Raw genomic sequence first — 16,787 nt, forward strand, 5'->3', positions numbered from 1 at the left:
TGCAGAATGGAATAGAATATTTCCCAATAAATCATATTTTCTGTTTAAACATTAGATGATGTTTGGAGAAGATAACCAAATATTTGTTGGTTCCAAGTTCTCAAACTGGAGGATTTTCTGTCAAATCTCAGAGCGCATCTCAATTTGATTTAAAGATTTGAACATGTAACCATATAAGGTAACATGTAAGGTCGTCATGGCCACTGTCCTCTGTTTGCCTCATCGGTGTAGAAGATAAGATCTCAAGTTTTCCACTCATCCATTAGTCACACCGGCACCTCACTGCAGCTAAAGCCACTAAGACAGGAAGAGCTGCTAAACGGGCAGATGGAGACGCACTAATGGCCCATCTGTGCTAATGTCAGCATGTTTCTCCCTCCTCTTCTTCACAGGTTGTGTAAGTGTGAACAGCCTCAGCCATGATCCTGAACGCCTCCGAGCTGGGCTGGGACGAGTCCTCTGGGTCGGCACCATCCTTCCCCCTGGACCACCTGGATCTCCCGCCGCCGTCTGAGCTGCCGCCCCTCACCGTTTGGGGCGTGGCTCTGTGCATTTCGGGAACTCTCATCGCCACCGAGAACGCGATAGTCGTCACCACAATCTTGGCCACACCTTCTCTACGCGCCCCCGTTTTCCTGTTGCTGGCTAGTCTGGGACTGGCGGACCTCCTGGCGGGTGTGGCTCTGATCTTGCACTTCCTCTTCCTGTTCTGCGTGGCGCCCAGCGATTGGTCTGAACTGCTGACGTCGGGGCTGCTGGTAACTTCTCTGACCGCCTCGCTCTGTAGCCTGATGGGCGTTGCCTTGGACCGTTACCTGTCTTTAAGCCACGCCCTCACCTATGGCTCAGGCCAGTCCCGTCGCCGCGCTGCCGTCCTGCTCCTGCTGGTCTGGCTGGGCGCTTGCATCATAGGGGCGGGGCCGGCGATGGGATGGCACTGTCTGGACATGCCGGAATCCTGTTCCGTAGCCCGACCTCTGACCCGGACATACTTGTCGCTGCTCTGCGGTGGCTTTCTGGTGGTTGTCATGGTGACCTTGCAACTGTACGCCGGAATCTGCCGCGTGGCCAGGCGGCACGCGCACGCCATCGCTACCCAGAGGCACTTCCTCCCTGCCAACCAATCATATGCAAGCAAACACGGCAGTGGGAGGGGCTTCTCTCGGTTGATCCTGGTCCTCAGCGTGTTCGTGGGCTGCTGGATGCCTTTCTCCCTGTGGGGGTTGCTGGGCGACGCCTCCAGCCCCCCTCTGTACACCTATGCCACCTTGGTGCCGGCGGCGGGGAGCTCCCTGCTGAACCCCCTCCTCTACAGTCTGAGGAACAAAGACATTCGCAAGGTGCTGCTGCAGGCCTGCTGCCCACACAGATACACACAGAACTCACACACACACTACCCGGTGGATGTGTAGACTGCCAAAACTCACCACTCAAACCCACACGCAACCCGTGCCAGACATATCAGTTCGTATGCCAAGACGCACATATAGCTGCACTGACTGCCAGCTGATGCGGAACAAGTCACACACACATACACACACACGCACACACACACAAACAATTGCGCTCTTATCTGAGAGACGGAGTCCTTCTGCAAATCAGAATGTACTGGACTGTCCTGGCTGATGGCCATCTGTTGCTACTGAGACTGAACCTACTGTCTTGTGTGTACTTTGTGCCTCATCCTCAGTCAAATGTAGCTTCACTGGATCATCAGACTGAAACAATCACAAGAGAAGCTATTCACTCCAAAAAAAAAAGAGTGGATGAAGTGAAACACGGGCACTTTAAGCTGAGGAAGAGGAAGAGATGGCTCCGGCCTGCCACAGTCCAATAAGAGGCCCATTTGATTTACTTGAATGCCTAGAAAACACAATGTTCCAGAGCTCTGAGGTTCTACTTTGCACATGCTGTTAAAGGCACTTTGGAAGATTCTGACCATATGTTCATGTTGCACAACCTTTTTTAAAATGAATAAATATTTTATACTGTTGAATAATAAATGTTTTTTCTACTGGCTGATGTCTGCGCTCCTCTCTTCACTCTCTCTCCCCCTCTCTCTCTCTCACACAGCGTTTTCCCCTCTTTCCTCTCTAAACGCAATTAGCCACAGAGTCATTCTCTCCATTCCCGCATCCTAAATGCTGTGGCGGTTAAAGCTTCCGTGCCGTTACCGTCTCTCCTCACACGCTGCCTCCTTCCCAAACGCAGCCTTGGAATGATGCGGGCGCTTATGTAACCGATGCTGTCTTCCTCCTCCTCGTCCTCTTCAGAATTTTTTCCTGGTCAATTCCTTCCACTATCACACACACACACACACCCATCAACAGCAAGCACATGGCACGTGCAAAAACATGTCAAACACACATTTGTTGTCTTACCACATCCAGTCAAATTGTTCATCCAACCACTTTGATTTAATAATAAAAAAAGCACAAGTAGCCGCTGTCATTCCCTCCATCTTTATTGAAATATAACTAGAATCACAACTTAAAGGCCGGTGCTGTAGATCTGTGGCTAAGCATGCAGTGAAGGTGCAGTGACCACAGGCCAACTTAAGCTTTAAACAATAAGAGGCACTTTAAAAATATGAGGCCTGCACTAAACATCAGTACGTTGTATAAGCTGACTGACGGATGGCGGCGGCGGCGATGGCGATGTTCTGCAGGAGGCTGATGGCTGATATACAATATAAAAAGGCACTTATGAGGCGGGACACACCTGATTCTCTACAAAGTGCAGTGACTGAAGCGTACGAGCCCGAATCAACCCCAGCTCAGCCGTACAAAACTTAAATATGCAAGAAAGGAGAAGTACAAAAGTAATAGCGTCATGTATGTGTGTGTGTGTGTGTGTTAAACTTGATGTGGTGACATCATCAGACACCCCGGGTGCCTGTGAGCCGACACTTCAGCCAAATTCATACGATTGCTAAGAAGCTACGAGCGTCTGCTCCTGAATGAACCCATCAAGAGGTCTTGTACAAAATGAAACTGTTCCCATGACGACCACAGAAAAAAAAGGAAGACATGACAAAAAATATTAGGGGATAAAAGATAAAAATCTGTGCTTTAGGTTATAAACATATTGCATTAATTATTGATTCCACAAAGAATATAAGCCATAAACTTTACATCTATGTCATCTATCGTCTAAGAATGAGCAAGAATGAATGTTTGAGTAAATACTGTGTATAGACGGGGTGTGTGTGTGTGTCTGTGTGTGTGTTGTGTGTGTTATGTGTGTGTTCACTGGCTCACCATCGTCCTTTATCTTTAACCTTTGACATAGAAAAGCAGGAGGTTGACCGGCATTTCATCACGTTTAGAGACACTGAGACACGTGAGACAAAGACCTGCATCGCATCACATCACACACACGCACACACATTCACACACATTAACACCCACAGCAATAGTTTGTTAGCCTACTCACTCACACACTTCTATCTTTGGACCGCACCTCTGAACTTTGGCTAAATGGAAATAAATGGATCAAGGAATGTGATCGCCAAGAGTTAACGTGGACCATGGATGCACACACACACACAGACACACAAACACACTCTCAAGCTCTGACTCGCATACACACACACACACACACACACACGGACCTCTGCTCCACTGGGACCTCAGATTGTAGTTTGATAGGAAACACTGGGACGTTGCATAGAGCATCTATGAAGGCTGCAGTGAGGAGGAGAGATGGACGGTGATCAATCGGACCAGTCGTCGTCGTCAAGCTCTGAAGAGTCGTCCTCGCTGTCACTGCACTCCACGGCGATGCGACGGGACAGGATGGCCGCCACGTCGTTGCCAAAGTGGTCGCTCTTTTCCTGTTCCCGCTGCGCCTCCACCTTACGCAGGTTGAAGCCTGAGGGAAGTGAGAACACATCAGCATGAACGCAGCCAAACAACTGGACAATGCAACCACATGTTGTTGATGTCTGACAGTTTGGAGGTGTTGCCTGGTAACAGATCTGTGTGTGTGGTCTTACCTTGTCGGATGGCCTGCAGCAGGTCACTGTGAGCGTCGCTTTCAGGTTCCGGCGGAGGCTTCGGAGCCGGGCTGTGGGCCGCCGAAGCACCGGAGGAAGGAAGAAGGGGAGGCAGGGGGCCAGCGGAGGGAGGAGGAGGGCCAGGGGGAGGGGGAGGAGGAGGAGGAGGTGGGCCTCCACCTGGCGGGGGTGGAGGAGGAGGGGGAGACATGCCCATTGCAGGGGGAGGAGGGAGATTGGCTGGGGAGGGGTAGAGGGGGGGAGGGGAGGGCGGGGCGTCGTAGCCAGGGGGAGGCGGGGGCATCCCGAAACCAGAACCAGAGGGAGGGGGAGGGGGAGGAGGTGCGGGGGGAGGGGAGAGGTTGGGGCGAGAGTTGAGCGGGGAGGCAGGTGTGGGTGGGGCGGGAGGAGGGTGGCTGGGGCTCAGCACGCTGCTGCGCTTCTGGCCCGGCACGCCGTTCTGAGCATCACTGTACCTGCAGGAGACAGAGCGGAAATCAGAGACCGGAGCAGAAGCTTTCAGTCCCGGAACAGACGGATCGATGTGCCGCCAGGGACGCCGCGTCTACGCTGCGCCGTTTATTGCTCGTGGTGTGCTATTTCACTTACGACATGTCCGGGGGCGGCGGCGGCAGGAAGTCATCAGAGCCGGGCGGAGGGAAAGGGGAGCCGGGTTCAAAAGCATAGGAGCCGGTACTGAGCTCCAGGCCTTCAGAACTAAAGCCTTCACCTGAGCCAATACTGCCATTCAGACCCTCAGAGGAGTTCCTGAAAAACAGTTCAGATTTTTAAACATCAACATCTCTGTGATGGTATCCGTGTCCTCTCCACTCTGCATCATTCAGGCTTTGTATTCATGTAATTGCCTGTTTTCACACCGTGCCAGGGATCATCAGTTTGTTTAGTGCGTATGGCCACAGATCAAATCCCCAGAGGAAACCCTGCGGCCCAGACGGGACAAACCACAGAGTGGAACATTACAGCCAACAGATGGGCCGATGACAGCACACAGAGTCAGACTGGGATCCTGAGCGGATAATGACTCTGTGTTAACTAGATTAAACACAAACTCAGCATTTTGTATTACTCCTCAGCTGCTCTTTGAAGTGATGCACCGATGCTTTCCCAAAATGACGTCCAAGCTAAACGGCTGACGTTGTTCTTTTGTTCACTGGATCATTTATGAGAGTTGTGGCACTTTAAGCCCTTTGACGTCTCTGGACGACCACAACACCGGCGTCCGGCCACACGTGCGTCAACACCTCCACCAACTACTTACATCAAGTCATTCTTTGGCACCACAAACTCCTCCCCCATCTTTCGGCGTTCCCACTCATCCTTCCTCGTCTTGATCTTGCGGGGATTAAGTGTTCGCTGGTTCAGATGGTCTTTCTTCTCCTTCTGCTCACACATGACAAAAACAACACAGCAATGAAGATGAAGCTGTCCACTGGCTGAAGTGTGTGCGTGTGTGTGTGCGTGCGCGTGCGTGCTGAGTGTGTGTGTCTCTCTTACTCTGTGCTTGCGTCTCTCCTTCATGATGTCCTTGGTGTCCTGCAGCATCTTCTCCTTCCACAGGTCAAAGAAGTAGGAGGGATCAGTGTAGAACTTCAGGGCCTCCTTTCCATCGTCCCTAATGAGAGAGAGAGAGAGACATTTATAGACGGGTGGTTGATGAGTTTAACGTATCTGTGCCGTCATGTTACATAAACCGCAAACTCACACTGATTGCCATCGCCCTTTAATTAGCCCTATCATGCATAAAGTTAGAGGTTAATTAGTTTCTTGTGATGACATCTCTGTTTGTAGATTCCTTATGTCAATCATGTCTGCTACATAACAGCACCGCCCCTCTGCATGAGTGTGCAGGTGTACATGCAGGTGTTTGTATGAGTATCTGTGCCTGCAGGAGCGTACCGGTACTGGCTGAGGTAATTGAGTGGCGGCGGAGGATCACAGACTGTGTAGGTGTCCTGGACAGGCAAGGGCAGAGACGGCCTGGTGAACAGCTGCTGGTCCTGCGTCAGACTGCTGCGGAACGCCTTACGGGTGGTGATGGCCTGCAGAGACACTGAGACAGAGAGAGACAGAGAGAGACAGAGAGAGACAGAGAGAGACAGAGAGAGACAGAGAGAGAGAGAGAGAGAGAGAGAGAGAGAGAGAGAGAGAGAGAGAGAGAGAGAGAGAGAGAGAGAGAGAGAGAGAGAGAGAGAGTGAATAGACAGATGGGGTGTGTGTGTGTAGTAAAATGGCTGTGGGCCCCCGTCTAATTCCAACAACAATGCTGTCCTTACTCACAATAGTAATCAGGTCAGTATTAAAGGTAGCAGTGACAGGTGGGGGTCTTTACCTTCTTCCTCTTTGGGGTCCAGTTGGGTGACTTTGACCTGCAGGCGATCCACTCTTTCCCCCAGTGTGTTCACTCGGAGGGCAAAGGCTCCGGCCTGCACAAACAGCTCCCCGAACACGTCCTCTGCATACTTACCTGCACACACACACACACACAGCACTCAACATGAATCTCTGGAGGTATTTCTACTGTCTCACACACGCACGCTGACAATACACTGATAATACAGGAGAGCGTCATCTGGGCCTTTATTTATAGACCCCTGCCTTGTTTGTTTTCATGCATATGCCTTGATGTGCACTCAAACACAACACTCACTGAGGCTGCCCAGCTGGCGGATGATGTTGGCCAGGCTGATGTTGGTGACACACTCCAGCTCGCTGCGGATGGTGGGAGGAATGGTCTGGCGACACACATGCCGCGGCTCGATGTTCCTCGTCACCAGAGGCATGGTGTTGTGGTGAGGTGGGTAGGGGGGGCCAACCCTGTGAGGGAGAGGGGGAGGGTCAAGAGAGAGAATGTGAGACTAACAGGTAAGGACATAACGACAATAAGGCAGAATTCTGCATCAAGACTTTTAACACAAACAAGTTGTGAATTAGAGTTTCAGTCTGGTTCCTCTTGGCCTTAATGATTGACTGATGTGGCTTGTGTCAGGCCTCTGCCGTGAGAGCGTCTAAACACAAGCCAGCCTCAGGCACTGAGAACAGGAAGCTTAAGCTGTTCATAGGTTAAAGCTAAAGAATGTTTTACAAAACCTCACTTTTGTTTGTTGTTGTTTGTTTGTATTGTTCAAAAAGCTTTTATCCTCATAGGCATTGTCTTGAAATGATAACTTCATATTTTGGTTGTTGTATGTCCCCGATCCCCTACTGTGTGTTCTCTTTCTTTTCTATATAGGTTCTCATTTTGTTTCATTCCGTTCTCCTTTCATGACTAACCCTGCTTTGAACCGTGCTGTATAAATACACGCCTCTAACTTGCACCAAAGTATCGTTGTGGCAACATTTTTGGAACCTAACCTGCTGCTGTGTGAATTACACTTCTGTGATACTCAGAAGTCACACATTCATGTGACACCCTGACACCCTTCTTATAAATAAACACAAAGCCAGACAGCTAAAGCAGAAGCAAAACTAAAGTCCTGCTCCGGTCAGCATAGAGCTCAGTGCACATCTGTGAAGGAAGCTGGAAAATGGCAGATAAGGGATCATGATTCTGCACATTTTTGATTACAGTTAAGGGATTAAAGTTACATGTAGCAAGTTGCACTGAACCAATGGGGTCTGAACTGAATATGGAAACTCCCAAACCTCAAAGATTGCAAAGATTGCTCTGTCCCAATCCGAGAATAGCTCCCTGTAAATATAGCCTGTACCGCTTCCTATTGCCCATTTTGGTTTCCTAATTACCAGTTTTTAATGTTACGACGTCAGAGGTTGGTGAGGTCATGGTCCAAGTGTGCCTCTGTGGATTGAAGTACATGAACACAACACAGCTCCGTGTGCTTCTCCTGTAGGAAAACATGCTAGCAGCCACAGCTGTGTCGGGTTGGAACGTAGCCGGCCGTGTTCGACATTAACCGCAACTGTTCTGGTTTGTCAAATAGACCAAACCCGTGTTACGTTTCGCTAATAAGGGGCTTTAACCTCGCGGACAAACAACTGAACTTTGTTTTGGACAGCAAAGTGATTTGTAAACATCAACCGGAAACGCCCGCAACATTAGCTAGAGTGTGCTGAAATGTAACTTGGGATTTCGGCCTTGTCGGAGCAGGAAGTAACTTGAAAGCACCACCAAACTCGAACGAACAGTCGTACAAACGCACATTCATATATTTTACATTATCTAAGAGCATATACGTTAAATATACTTGACTTACCGTCAAACGTGGCAGCTGTAGGCGCTCTCTAACCTGTCTTATAGTTGTCCCGTGTCAAGATTTCAAGAAGAAACATTGAGCGGTACCGTATGCGGGCGGACTGATCTCATCGAAGGAGTCCCCGGGTTTGCGAACTTCCGATTGGTCGACGAGATTGCCTCCTCAAAGCTCATTGGCTTAGCCCGCCTGTCTGTCATCTTGCCGAGAGCAGGATGTGGAAATTTCAACGTAAATAGCGCAACTCCACCCTGATCGGTAGGAAGAAAACATCTGCCCGCAATTTGCGTAGCGCAGGGCGGAGGCAGCGAGCATTCCAGTGTGAGCTCCAGCGAGTTGGAACGCGTCCGAGGAATGACTGGCATCGGTCTGAGTGAGAACACTTCAGAGGACTCATAACTGTGAAGAGCATCCTTCACCTCAGCTCAATGAAGCGCAACTAAACACAGCAAAATGTTTTATTATTATGAATGTAACTCTTATTTTCCTGAATTTTATTGAAGTTCTAATGACGCTAAATCAGGAAACAATTCAAGGTGCAGTACACACAAACAATAATAAAAAAGACAAAAAGGAAACAACACAAAGATTGCGGTTTGGGTTAAAACTTTGTATTGATACAAACGTGATGAACTTCGTGGTTGAAATGGAAAATATGATAAACACATTCCGGCCAAACCCCCTCTGTGCAAAGTTATAATGAAAAAGGGAGTGATGAATAGCTTCTCTCTGGTAATAACAGAAGTTGCACAAATCTGCAGCATCAACAAATTTGCCAAATGGTTATTAAAGAGGCTCCAGGATAGATACAGTGCAGTGTGTAAAATTGATTTCTTAAGCAATTAACGGTGAACAAAATATATAAAGCTTTTACCCACCAACATTGAAAATATCATCGTGTGCATTTGTAGATCAAGTTTCATCTCAGTGACTATACATTATCCGTATAGAAAATTTCAAGCAAGAGCAATGATATTCTGACTAAACATAGATTTAAATATAGTAGAAACAGGATGGGATAAGCACCAGCCCTCAGTGACCCTGTAATTTAAGTTTCTCTTTTATTCTGTATAAAGGTGTTTTTTGCACATTAATGGCCTACAGGGCTTCATGGTGATCTAATATGTTTAAAATAAATCAGACCATGTAAAAATAATTCAATCAGACCTTAAGAATGCTGCTCCCGATTTGTTCAAAATACTAAAAATGTGATCTGCTCAACTATTCCCGCTAACGGCCACTAGAGGGAAGTATTGTGCTAGAAACTTCGATACTTGTGTGCAGCCAAACTCAAAAGAGAGAGAAGTACATTGCAACAAAGGTCTAATTCTGCAAACGATTGTGGCCATCTGCTTTCTGTCTGAGGCCATCCAAGAAGTCTTTGCACAGCCCAGTGTTCATGCATGCATCAGTGTCTGGTGTTGACCCAGCTGAGTGTGTAAGAGCTGTGAGCGTTCTCCACTGTTTGCTTTAGGACACGGTGTCCATCTCCTGCTGAGTTGTGGACCAGCTTGAGCCCCGACTCCTGGAGTCCCCAAAGGACACTGAACCAATAGCGGACTACTTCCTCGTCTGTTCCTCCCACCTCAAACCCGGCCCACTGCAGGTGCACCATGGCAACTAGATGGTGGATGTGCTCCAGAGTTCCCAACTCGATCCAATTCTGGAAAACTCTCCACTCAGCACTGAGCAGGTTGGCATAAAGGAAGTGAACCTGAAAGAAAAGAGAATAGAAGTGAAGAGAAGTGAAGAGAAGAGAAGAGAAGAGAAGAGAAGAGAAGAGAAGAGAAGAGAAGAGAAGAGAAGAGAAGATTATTGTTTAGCGTTGCTGTTTCTCACTGTGTATCTGTTCCTTCACAGTTGTAGATTAATTCGTATGGCCAATCCTGCTTTGTAGCACATATTGACACAAAGCTCTGAGATAATTGAGGACCAAATTAAATATATAAATATATAATATCCTGCCCATAAATGCATGGACCTCCAGGATATGGCCGCAAAATCTCAAAGTGTAGGCATGCAGTTCCCTCTTGTGGCAGCTGAATGCAACTGGGTTGTGTGAATCACTTGCTTAAATTGTTTCCATGGCAGCCAGGGATGGCGCAGAGCCCTGTTGCTATGGGAACATAAAAGTAAGAGCTTTGGGGTGAGGAGACTGTAAGGTATGTTTGGCACTGTTTCGCTTAATTTTCTACATGTGTGTGTGTGAACACGGGTGCACAGATGTGTGTGTGCGTGTGTGTGTGTGTGTGTCTCACCGTGTGGTGTCCCAGAGCTGCCATGATATCTGCCAGTGTCTGAGAGACACTACCCAGGTCGCCTCTCGTCCTGTGCTTGCGTTTCTTTGGAGCTCGCCACTCCAACCACATCTTGTGCTGAGTGACCACGCCTCTTTCACCATGGTTACTAACCAAACTGTTGCCAAGGTGACCACCAGATGCATTGGAGTTGCTGGGATCAAATCTGTGGATTTCACATCCCAGCCCTGAAACAGTCTTTAGAAAGTCTGCGTCTCCTCCATCCATACTGGAGAGAGAGAGAGAGAGAGAGAGAGAGAGAGAGAGAGAGAGAGAGAGAGAAAGAGAGAGAGAGAGAGAGAGAGAGAGAGAGGAAAGGAAAATGAGAGTCAGGGGAGCACAGAGCCAGGATGAGGCTCATTGTATGTGTGATTAAATATGCATTGCATTATTTATCCCAACTTTGCCAGTGATATGAATGCATAAACGTTGCAACACGTGCACATGTAAACAGACGGACACACCTAAAGGAGTACGCGACACACAGTGTAGCTGCAGCCGGTAGGAGCCAGTCCTCCGCACACAGCAGCCATGGGAGCGAGGCTGCAGGGCCCCGCGATGCCTGAACCTGACCTGGGCACAGCACCTTAGAGCAGTTCACCTGGGGGAGGGCAGGAGAGGAGGGGGAGATGAGATGAGAGGCTCACAGGCTCTCAGCAGACTTGCATGAGGGTCAGAGAGGACGTTACAGGAGAAGTTGTGTGGAGGTTTGAGAATAAGTGACAGCCTTTCATTGTGACGTGTGAGGTACTAAAAATAGCAGATGATGTTCTGGTAGAATGAACTCTTCAATGTGCAATTGAGCTGATGATCATTCAGTAACAGTGCCTTTGAGATTCATTTACAATTAATAATCACAAACCATATACAGACAATATCCTCAGGTCAAGCAGAGGATCAATGGAGTTCATCTAACTGAAGCTCTAGAGAGAGACCACACCCCAATTCTACCGTTGATTGCTACCTGAACATAAGATCCTCTCTCTCTCTCTCTCTCTCACACACACACACACACACCATCCTCCTCCCCCATCCCGCCTCTCCACGTTCTTTCTTCCCCACAGACCACAAGGGGGATGGAGACATCCGAAGGGCATGTAAGCCTGGGAGATGTCCATTCAGACGCCACGCCAGAGTTCCCCCAATGTCCTGTTCTCATCATCAAACACACACACACACTCTATTCATAATAAACTATGCTAACCTTATTTAGTCTTTTCTCATGAAATGGAGATTTGTTTACCACTTGCTTCAAACTCTCCACTCTTAGAAGTTTCCTTGATACTTGGCCTGAATGCCCAGGATATTGACAAGACCTGCCAGATCACATTAGCTTCATCTTAACCCAAAACGTTTGATGTTTGGTTTTGTAGGAAACGAATTGTCGTTGCATTTAAGGCGGAAGCGTCTCTGTGAGGCAACTGTGACACTTCTGCAGAGTTAAAATACTTACATGAGGTCTAGTGATGTATGTGATGATACGACTGAGCTCTGCTTTGAAGGAGGGCTCGCCTGATGCCCAAGGCTGCACTTCAAATGCTCTGGGTCCAACCTTTGAACACACACATTAAACACACTGCTATATCGATACTGCAGAGGCGGATCAAATAATAAGAATAATCACATTCACAGGGGTTTGGAAGGAGGGGGGGTGGGGGCTAAACAATACATAGGAATGACCGGAATGTATGTGTGTGTGTGTGTGTGTGTCTGTCTGTCTGTGTGTGGGTTGACCCCCAGCCCCTGAGAGGCAGGTCACAGGCTCTGACCTCAGTCTTTCTAGTAGCATGTTTGCCTCAGGCCTTTTAACATACAAGCACAAACACACACACACACACACACACACACACACACACACAGAAAAACCTCCACCCCACTCAGACAGGGCATTGTGGTCACCATGGCAATGTGTTTTTTAAGGGGGGGGGGGGGGGGTTGTTGACGATTCACTAAAATGAGTCAGAGGAGTTTAGCCTGGAGCAGAAACAGAGACGGGATGAGGGTGGGCATGAAAGGGAGATTGGGGCGGAGGAGGTGTGTTTATGGGTTTAGGGAGAAGTGGGGACCCTCACAGAAATGCAGATGAAGGCTGAAGAGTGTGATAAGTGAAGGGCAAAGAAGACGAGGACGAGTAGAGACACACACACACAGAGAGAGAGAGGGAACAGCTGTCACCTCCCTCTGATTTGGGGTCAGTCCCGCTCGCCCCTCCTGTCCTCACCTGTTCCATCATGTCTGTAATAATCCAACAAGCTGTGGCCGGACTCAGCCGGCATAATGATCATGTCAGGAAACCAACATGAGGCACATCAGTATTCAGTGGGACTAACTCTCTCTCTCTCTCTCTCTCTTCCTCTCTCTTGCTCTCTCTCTCTCTCCCTCCCTCTCTCTTACTCTCATTGCAGGTCTATTCCAAGTAGGTTTATAGTTGGCATGAATTCTACCTATGTGCTGCCAAAACAAATGACCATAATATTCAGGAGTGAAACTGTTTATAGGCAATATTGTTTTTGGCATAATATGAGTTTATTGGGTACACTTGTACAATCTAATGCAATCCAATACAACAGCGCGGCTCATAAAGCAACATTTATTGACGCTGATATATGATATATGGATTCACTTCTATGCTAATTTCTGAGGCTGTGGTGGCGTTATAGCCTATAGATTACATTAGATTAAGAAGTGTTTCTAATATTCTCCCTCGTGTATGTAAACAAACATGGAAGACTGGGGTTGTGTTGTCGGTGGTCTGTCTGTCTGTCTGTCTGTCTGTCTGCCTGCCTGCCTGTTTGTTTGTCTATTAGCAGGATACCTCAAAATGTTATTGACAGATCATGATCTAATCAATAACCTGTTAAAATTCCATTATTGAGAGAGAGTCCTAGTTGGAGTCATAAGTGTCAACTACCACTGACACTTAACCTTTAAATTCTAAGTTTATATTGTTGTACAATTCAGTAAAATCCAAATAAAAAAATCAATAAAATATTCAATTAAACTTTTCCTCTTTCCTTCTTTTTCGTGTCAATTTCTCTGAACCTCCTTACCTGCCGCGAGGTGATCTCGTTCTCGTCCTCGTACGCACGCGCTCCATCACTTCTCTCCACACCTTCCTCCTCCTCCTCCTCTTCCTCCTCCTTTGAATCCGGTCTGCGGCCCTGCGCTCCCCGCAGGCGCGAGCTCCTCTCCGGCTCTATGCTGATGACGGAGAAGGCAACCGCGCCCTCGCGCTCCTCCGCCCCCTCCCTCGCGGCTCGCTGAGCTCGCGGCAGCCAAGGACCGACGAGCGCGAGCTGGAGCGCAACGAGGAGCGGCGGGATCAGAACGAGCAGAAGTCCCGCGCGGACCGGGACACAGCCCCGGCCGAGACGCACACAGGCCCGCATACCTCCTCTGCGGCGGCACCGGGGAGCATCTCCGGTGCGGACCGTGCCAGATATGAGTCAGCGACACAGTGCTCCCGAGGCGGACAGGGGGAAAGTCCCAGCTTCCTTCTCTCTCCTCCCCAGCCGCCCTCTGCTCTTATTTACCCTCAGGGGAAAGTGGCGATGACGAGGCGCATTCCTCGGTCAGTCGCGGCCTTATTGTCACTGAGACTGCTACACTGTAACTAATCATGTATCATTAACCGACACGTTGGATTCACTGACTACATATACAACGGAACAAAGACCAGAACCGGAAGCACGTAAAGGTCACACATGTCTGTGTTTAAGTCCCAACAAAGCCGAGTCGAATTCTAAATAAAGCAAATCACTTCATGTTTTTAATCGAAAACAGATTTATTTCGCCAAGCAAGCAGTGATTTTAAGTTTTTGCATAAAGTCTCACTAGCAGCTCGGACTTGTGATCATTGTTCATTTAATTGATTATTCAATGTTTTAAGCAGTGTATTGGTTATGCGGTGCCAAATTTTAAACCAGTTATTGTTAAGTTTTAGTGAAGTGTTTCATAAAGCAGATTTTAAATTCACAGTGAAGTGAAGCAAAGGAAAAGCAGCAAATCCTCAAATCAGAGAAGCAAGACTCTGCATCCTGTCTCCCTATTTTTTCCTTCCAGCCTTTTTAAATGATTAATTAATAAATGATTAATCTTCCTTTCAGTCTTCTAATTGATTAGATATGCACTTCTTTCAAATGATTTGTTGTTAAATGGAGGGCATGTTTCTGTCTGTCACCTGCCCCGCCCCACCCTCCACCACCTCCATGTCTTGTTGACAGTGTGTCCCCATGTCCCCTTCCACCATACAGTGGAATGTCACAGCAAACACATTTCCTCCGGCCATGTCTCAGTCAATTTAGTCAGTCTGTTGACAAACTATACACAACGTGCAGCACCCATCTGCTCTGTTTCTTCTCTCTGTCTGTCTGTCTCTCGCTCACCCTTTCTCCCTCCCTCCCTCCCCCTCTCTCTCTCTCTCTCCGTCTCTGGCACACATAAGGAATTATACAATATTTGCAGTAAGTCAGCGAGTTAATTTGGTCAGGACGTCAAATGAGCGCCATTCCCTTAACTGATGTCTGAACAGAGGAGCTCTGTTGCCGGCCTATATGCTCGGCTTAAACACATTTCCTTATTTGGACGAGGAATCGCTAACTGTACATTTTGTACACTTTCCGTCGGGTAAAACTGGGCCCAGTGGTTCTAAACCTCTCCAACACTCTTTTCTGATTTCCTAAGTCTGCCTTTTCTCTTTCCCTTCCAGCACATCTTCCCCTGCTCCCCCCCACCACCCATTCCTCTTTCTCCCTCCCTTTCACTCCCTGTTGAATTGTGTCCTTGGCTGAACCCGTTCGCTCAGTCTCAGACATCCTGGGCAAAACCCAATACCCAAGGAGGCTCTAAGACACACAGGCACACACAGTCACACACTCCTCGCCGTAATCCCTTAAAGAAGCAGTAAACTAGACACAAAGTAACCAATGGCAAGAACAGAATGTGTATTTAAATATTTTGCACCTCAGATACATACATGATATGTAACAGACAGATATACAATTTTTTAATCACAAAAAACCACCAAACAACACAAGACCACAAAAAAAGAAGGGAGCGAGTGAAAGAAGAGAGAGAGAGAGAGAGCGAGAGAGAGAGAGAGACGCCCCGCCAAGACTTTGACATCTGGGGAGCTACACTCCTTTTGACCCCCGTAAGCACACACACTCAAACACACAAATATGCACACATACACACACAAATACATGCATCACTGCAGTCACGCAAGCACACCCTCCTCTCTCTCACACACACGCACACACAGAGGAACCGAGAGTCTCTTTGGGGTCAATGTGTGATTTTCAATGTCTCTTTCCCTTGTATTTGAAACAGCAAAACACAGGATGTTGATTCTCCATGCTGCCGCCCCCTCCACACACTCCCCCAGAGCAGAAATCATGGCAGAACGCTGAGGAGGGCACGTTGATGACAGACCTTCAGCGTAAAGAGGAGGCCCCTGGCTCGGAGCTGAAGTCATATGTACAGATGCTGGTATTTCAAGAGCAAATACTGTTTAAGTCCACTTTCTCTCATGGGACACAACAGGAGGAGGAGATCGCACAGAGCGGGACGTTTCCGGAGGGAGGAGGGGGGTAAAGGTAACTGGAAGGACGCGGCGGGTTCTGGTATCGGTTCATTTTCAGGTTGGGCCACAAGACAGAAAACGCGGGGAGTTGGCGAGTCGAGTGCAGAGCGCGGTCGCAAGTTTCAGCGGCGGGTGGGGGAGGTTAAGAAAGAATAGAGGAGAGAACACACAGACAGAGAGGGAGAGAGAGAGAGAGAGAGACAGATAGAGAGAGAGAGGGGGAGAGAGAGGGAGGGAGAGGGAGAGCAGTGTGATTCTGATTTGTCCATGTTCCAGATGTGCAGTACAGGACCAGCAGGGTTTGGTGAGTTACAGACTTCTGGGCGATGGAGTCCTCTAAGCGTCACAGCGAGCCTCAGAGGGGCGAGGCAATAGATTTTTTTCTGTTTGTCAGTGTCTGGTATTCTTGTGTCAGCTCCTCTTGGCCATTACATCATTCCAGCTCAGTGTGAGTGAGTGTGTTCATGTCAAGGTAGTAAATACATATGCACATGCACATGTTTGTGTCTGAGCGCGTACGCATGTGTATGTGTGTGTGCATGTGTGTGTGTGTGTATGTATGTGTGTGCGTCTGCATTTTGTGTTTGTGCATGCTCGGGTGTTCTTGATCTTGATTGTCATTGCTGGAGAATTAAAGCTTCACTGTCCAAAGCTGGCAGCTAAATTCTCACCCTTCATTT

General features: G+C 48.3%; 3 protein-coding genes across 3 annotated transcripts; 1 reads left to right on the top strand and 2 right to left on the bottom strand.

Annotated features, from left to right (window-relative positions):
- The first annotated feature begins 419 nt into the window (after positions 1–419).
- gpr3 (G protein-coupled receptor 3) lies at positions 420–1,412 on the top strand. Its single transcript, XM_076139430.1, has one exon. The coding sequence runs from the start codon at positions 420–422 to the stop codon at positions 1,410–1,412; it is 993 nt and encodes a 330-aa protein (XP_075995545.1).
- A 1,036-nt stretch (positions 1,413–2,448) lies between these two features.
- On the bottom strand, positions 2,449–8,363 carry wasf2 (WASP family member 2). The gene is made up of 9 exons (XM_076139427.1): positions 8,230–8,363; positions 6,666–6,832; positions 6,348–6,482; positions 5,915–6,068; positions 5,513–5,630; positions 5,277–5,398; positions 4,607–4,765; positions 3,998–4,473; positions 2,449–3,873 (listed from the first exon to the last, which is right to left on the bottom strand). The coding sequence occupies exons 2-9, from the start codon at positions 6,796–6,798 to the stop codon at positions 3,716–3,718; spliced, it is 1,455 nt and encodes a 484-aa protein (XP_075995542.1). The 5' UTR covers positions 6,799–6,832; positions 8,230–8,363; the 3' UTR covers positions 2,449–3,715.
- A 400-nt stretch (positions 8,364–8,763) lies between these two features.
- On the bottom strand, positions 8,764–14,101 carry LOC142989735 (putative methyltransferase-like protein 24). Its single transcript, XM_076139398.1, has 5 exons — positions 13,574–14,101; positions 11,977–12,075; positions 10,988–11,124; positions 10,485–10,752; positions 8,764–9,940 (listed from the first exon to the last, which is right to left on the bottom strand). The coding sequence occupies exons 1-5, from the start codon at positions 13,910–13,912 to the stop codon at positions 9,635–9,637; spliced, it is 1,149 nt and encodes a 382-aa protein (XP_075995513.1). The 5' UTR covers positions 13,913–14,101; the 3' UTR covers positions 8,764–9,634.
- Positions 14,102–16,787: the final 2,686 nt, after the last annotated feature.

This window comes from Genypterus blacodes, unplaced genomic scaffold (genome assembly GCF_046128005.1).
Source record: "Genypterus blacodes isolate CSIRO-AG114 ecotype Tasmania unplaced genomic scaffold, CSIRO-AGI_Gbla_v1 ptg000438l_1, whole genome shotgun sequence".
Taxonomy (NCBI): domain Eukaryota; kingdom Metazoa; phylum Chordata; class Actinopteri; order Ophidiiformes; family Ophidiidae; genus Genypterus; species Genypterus blacodes.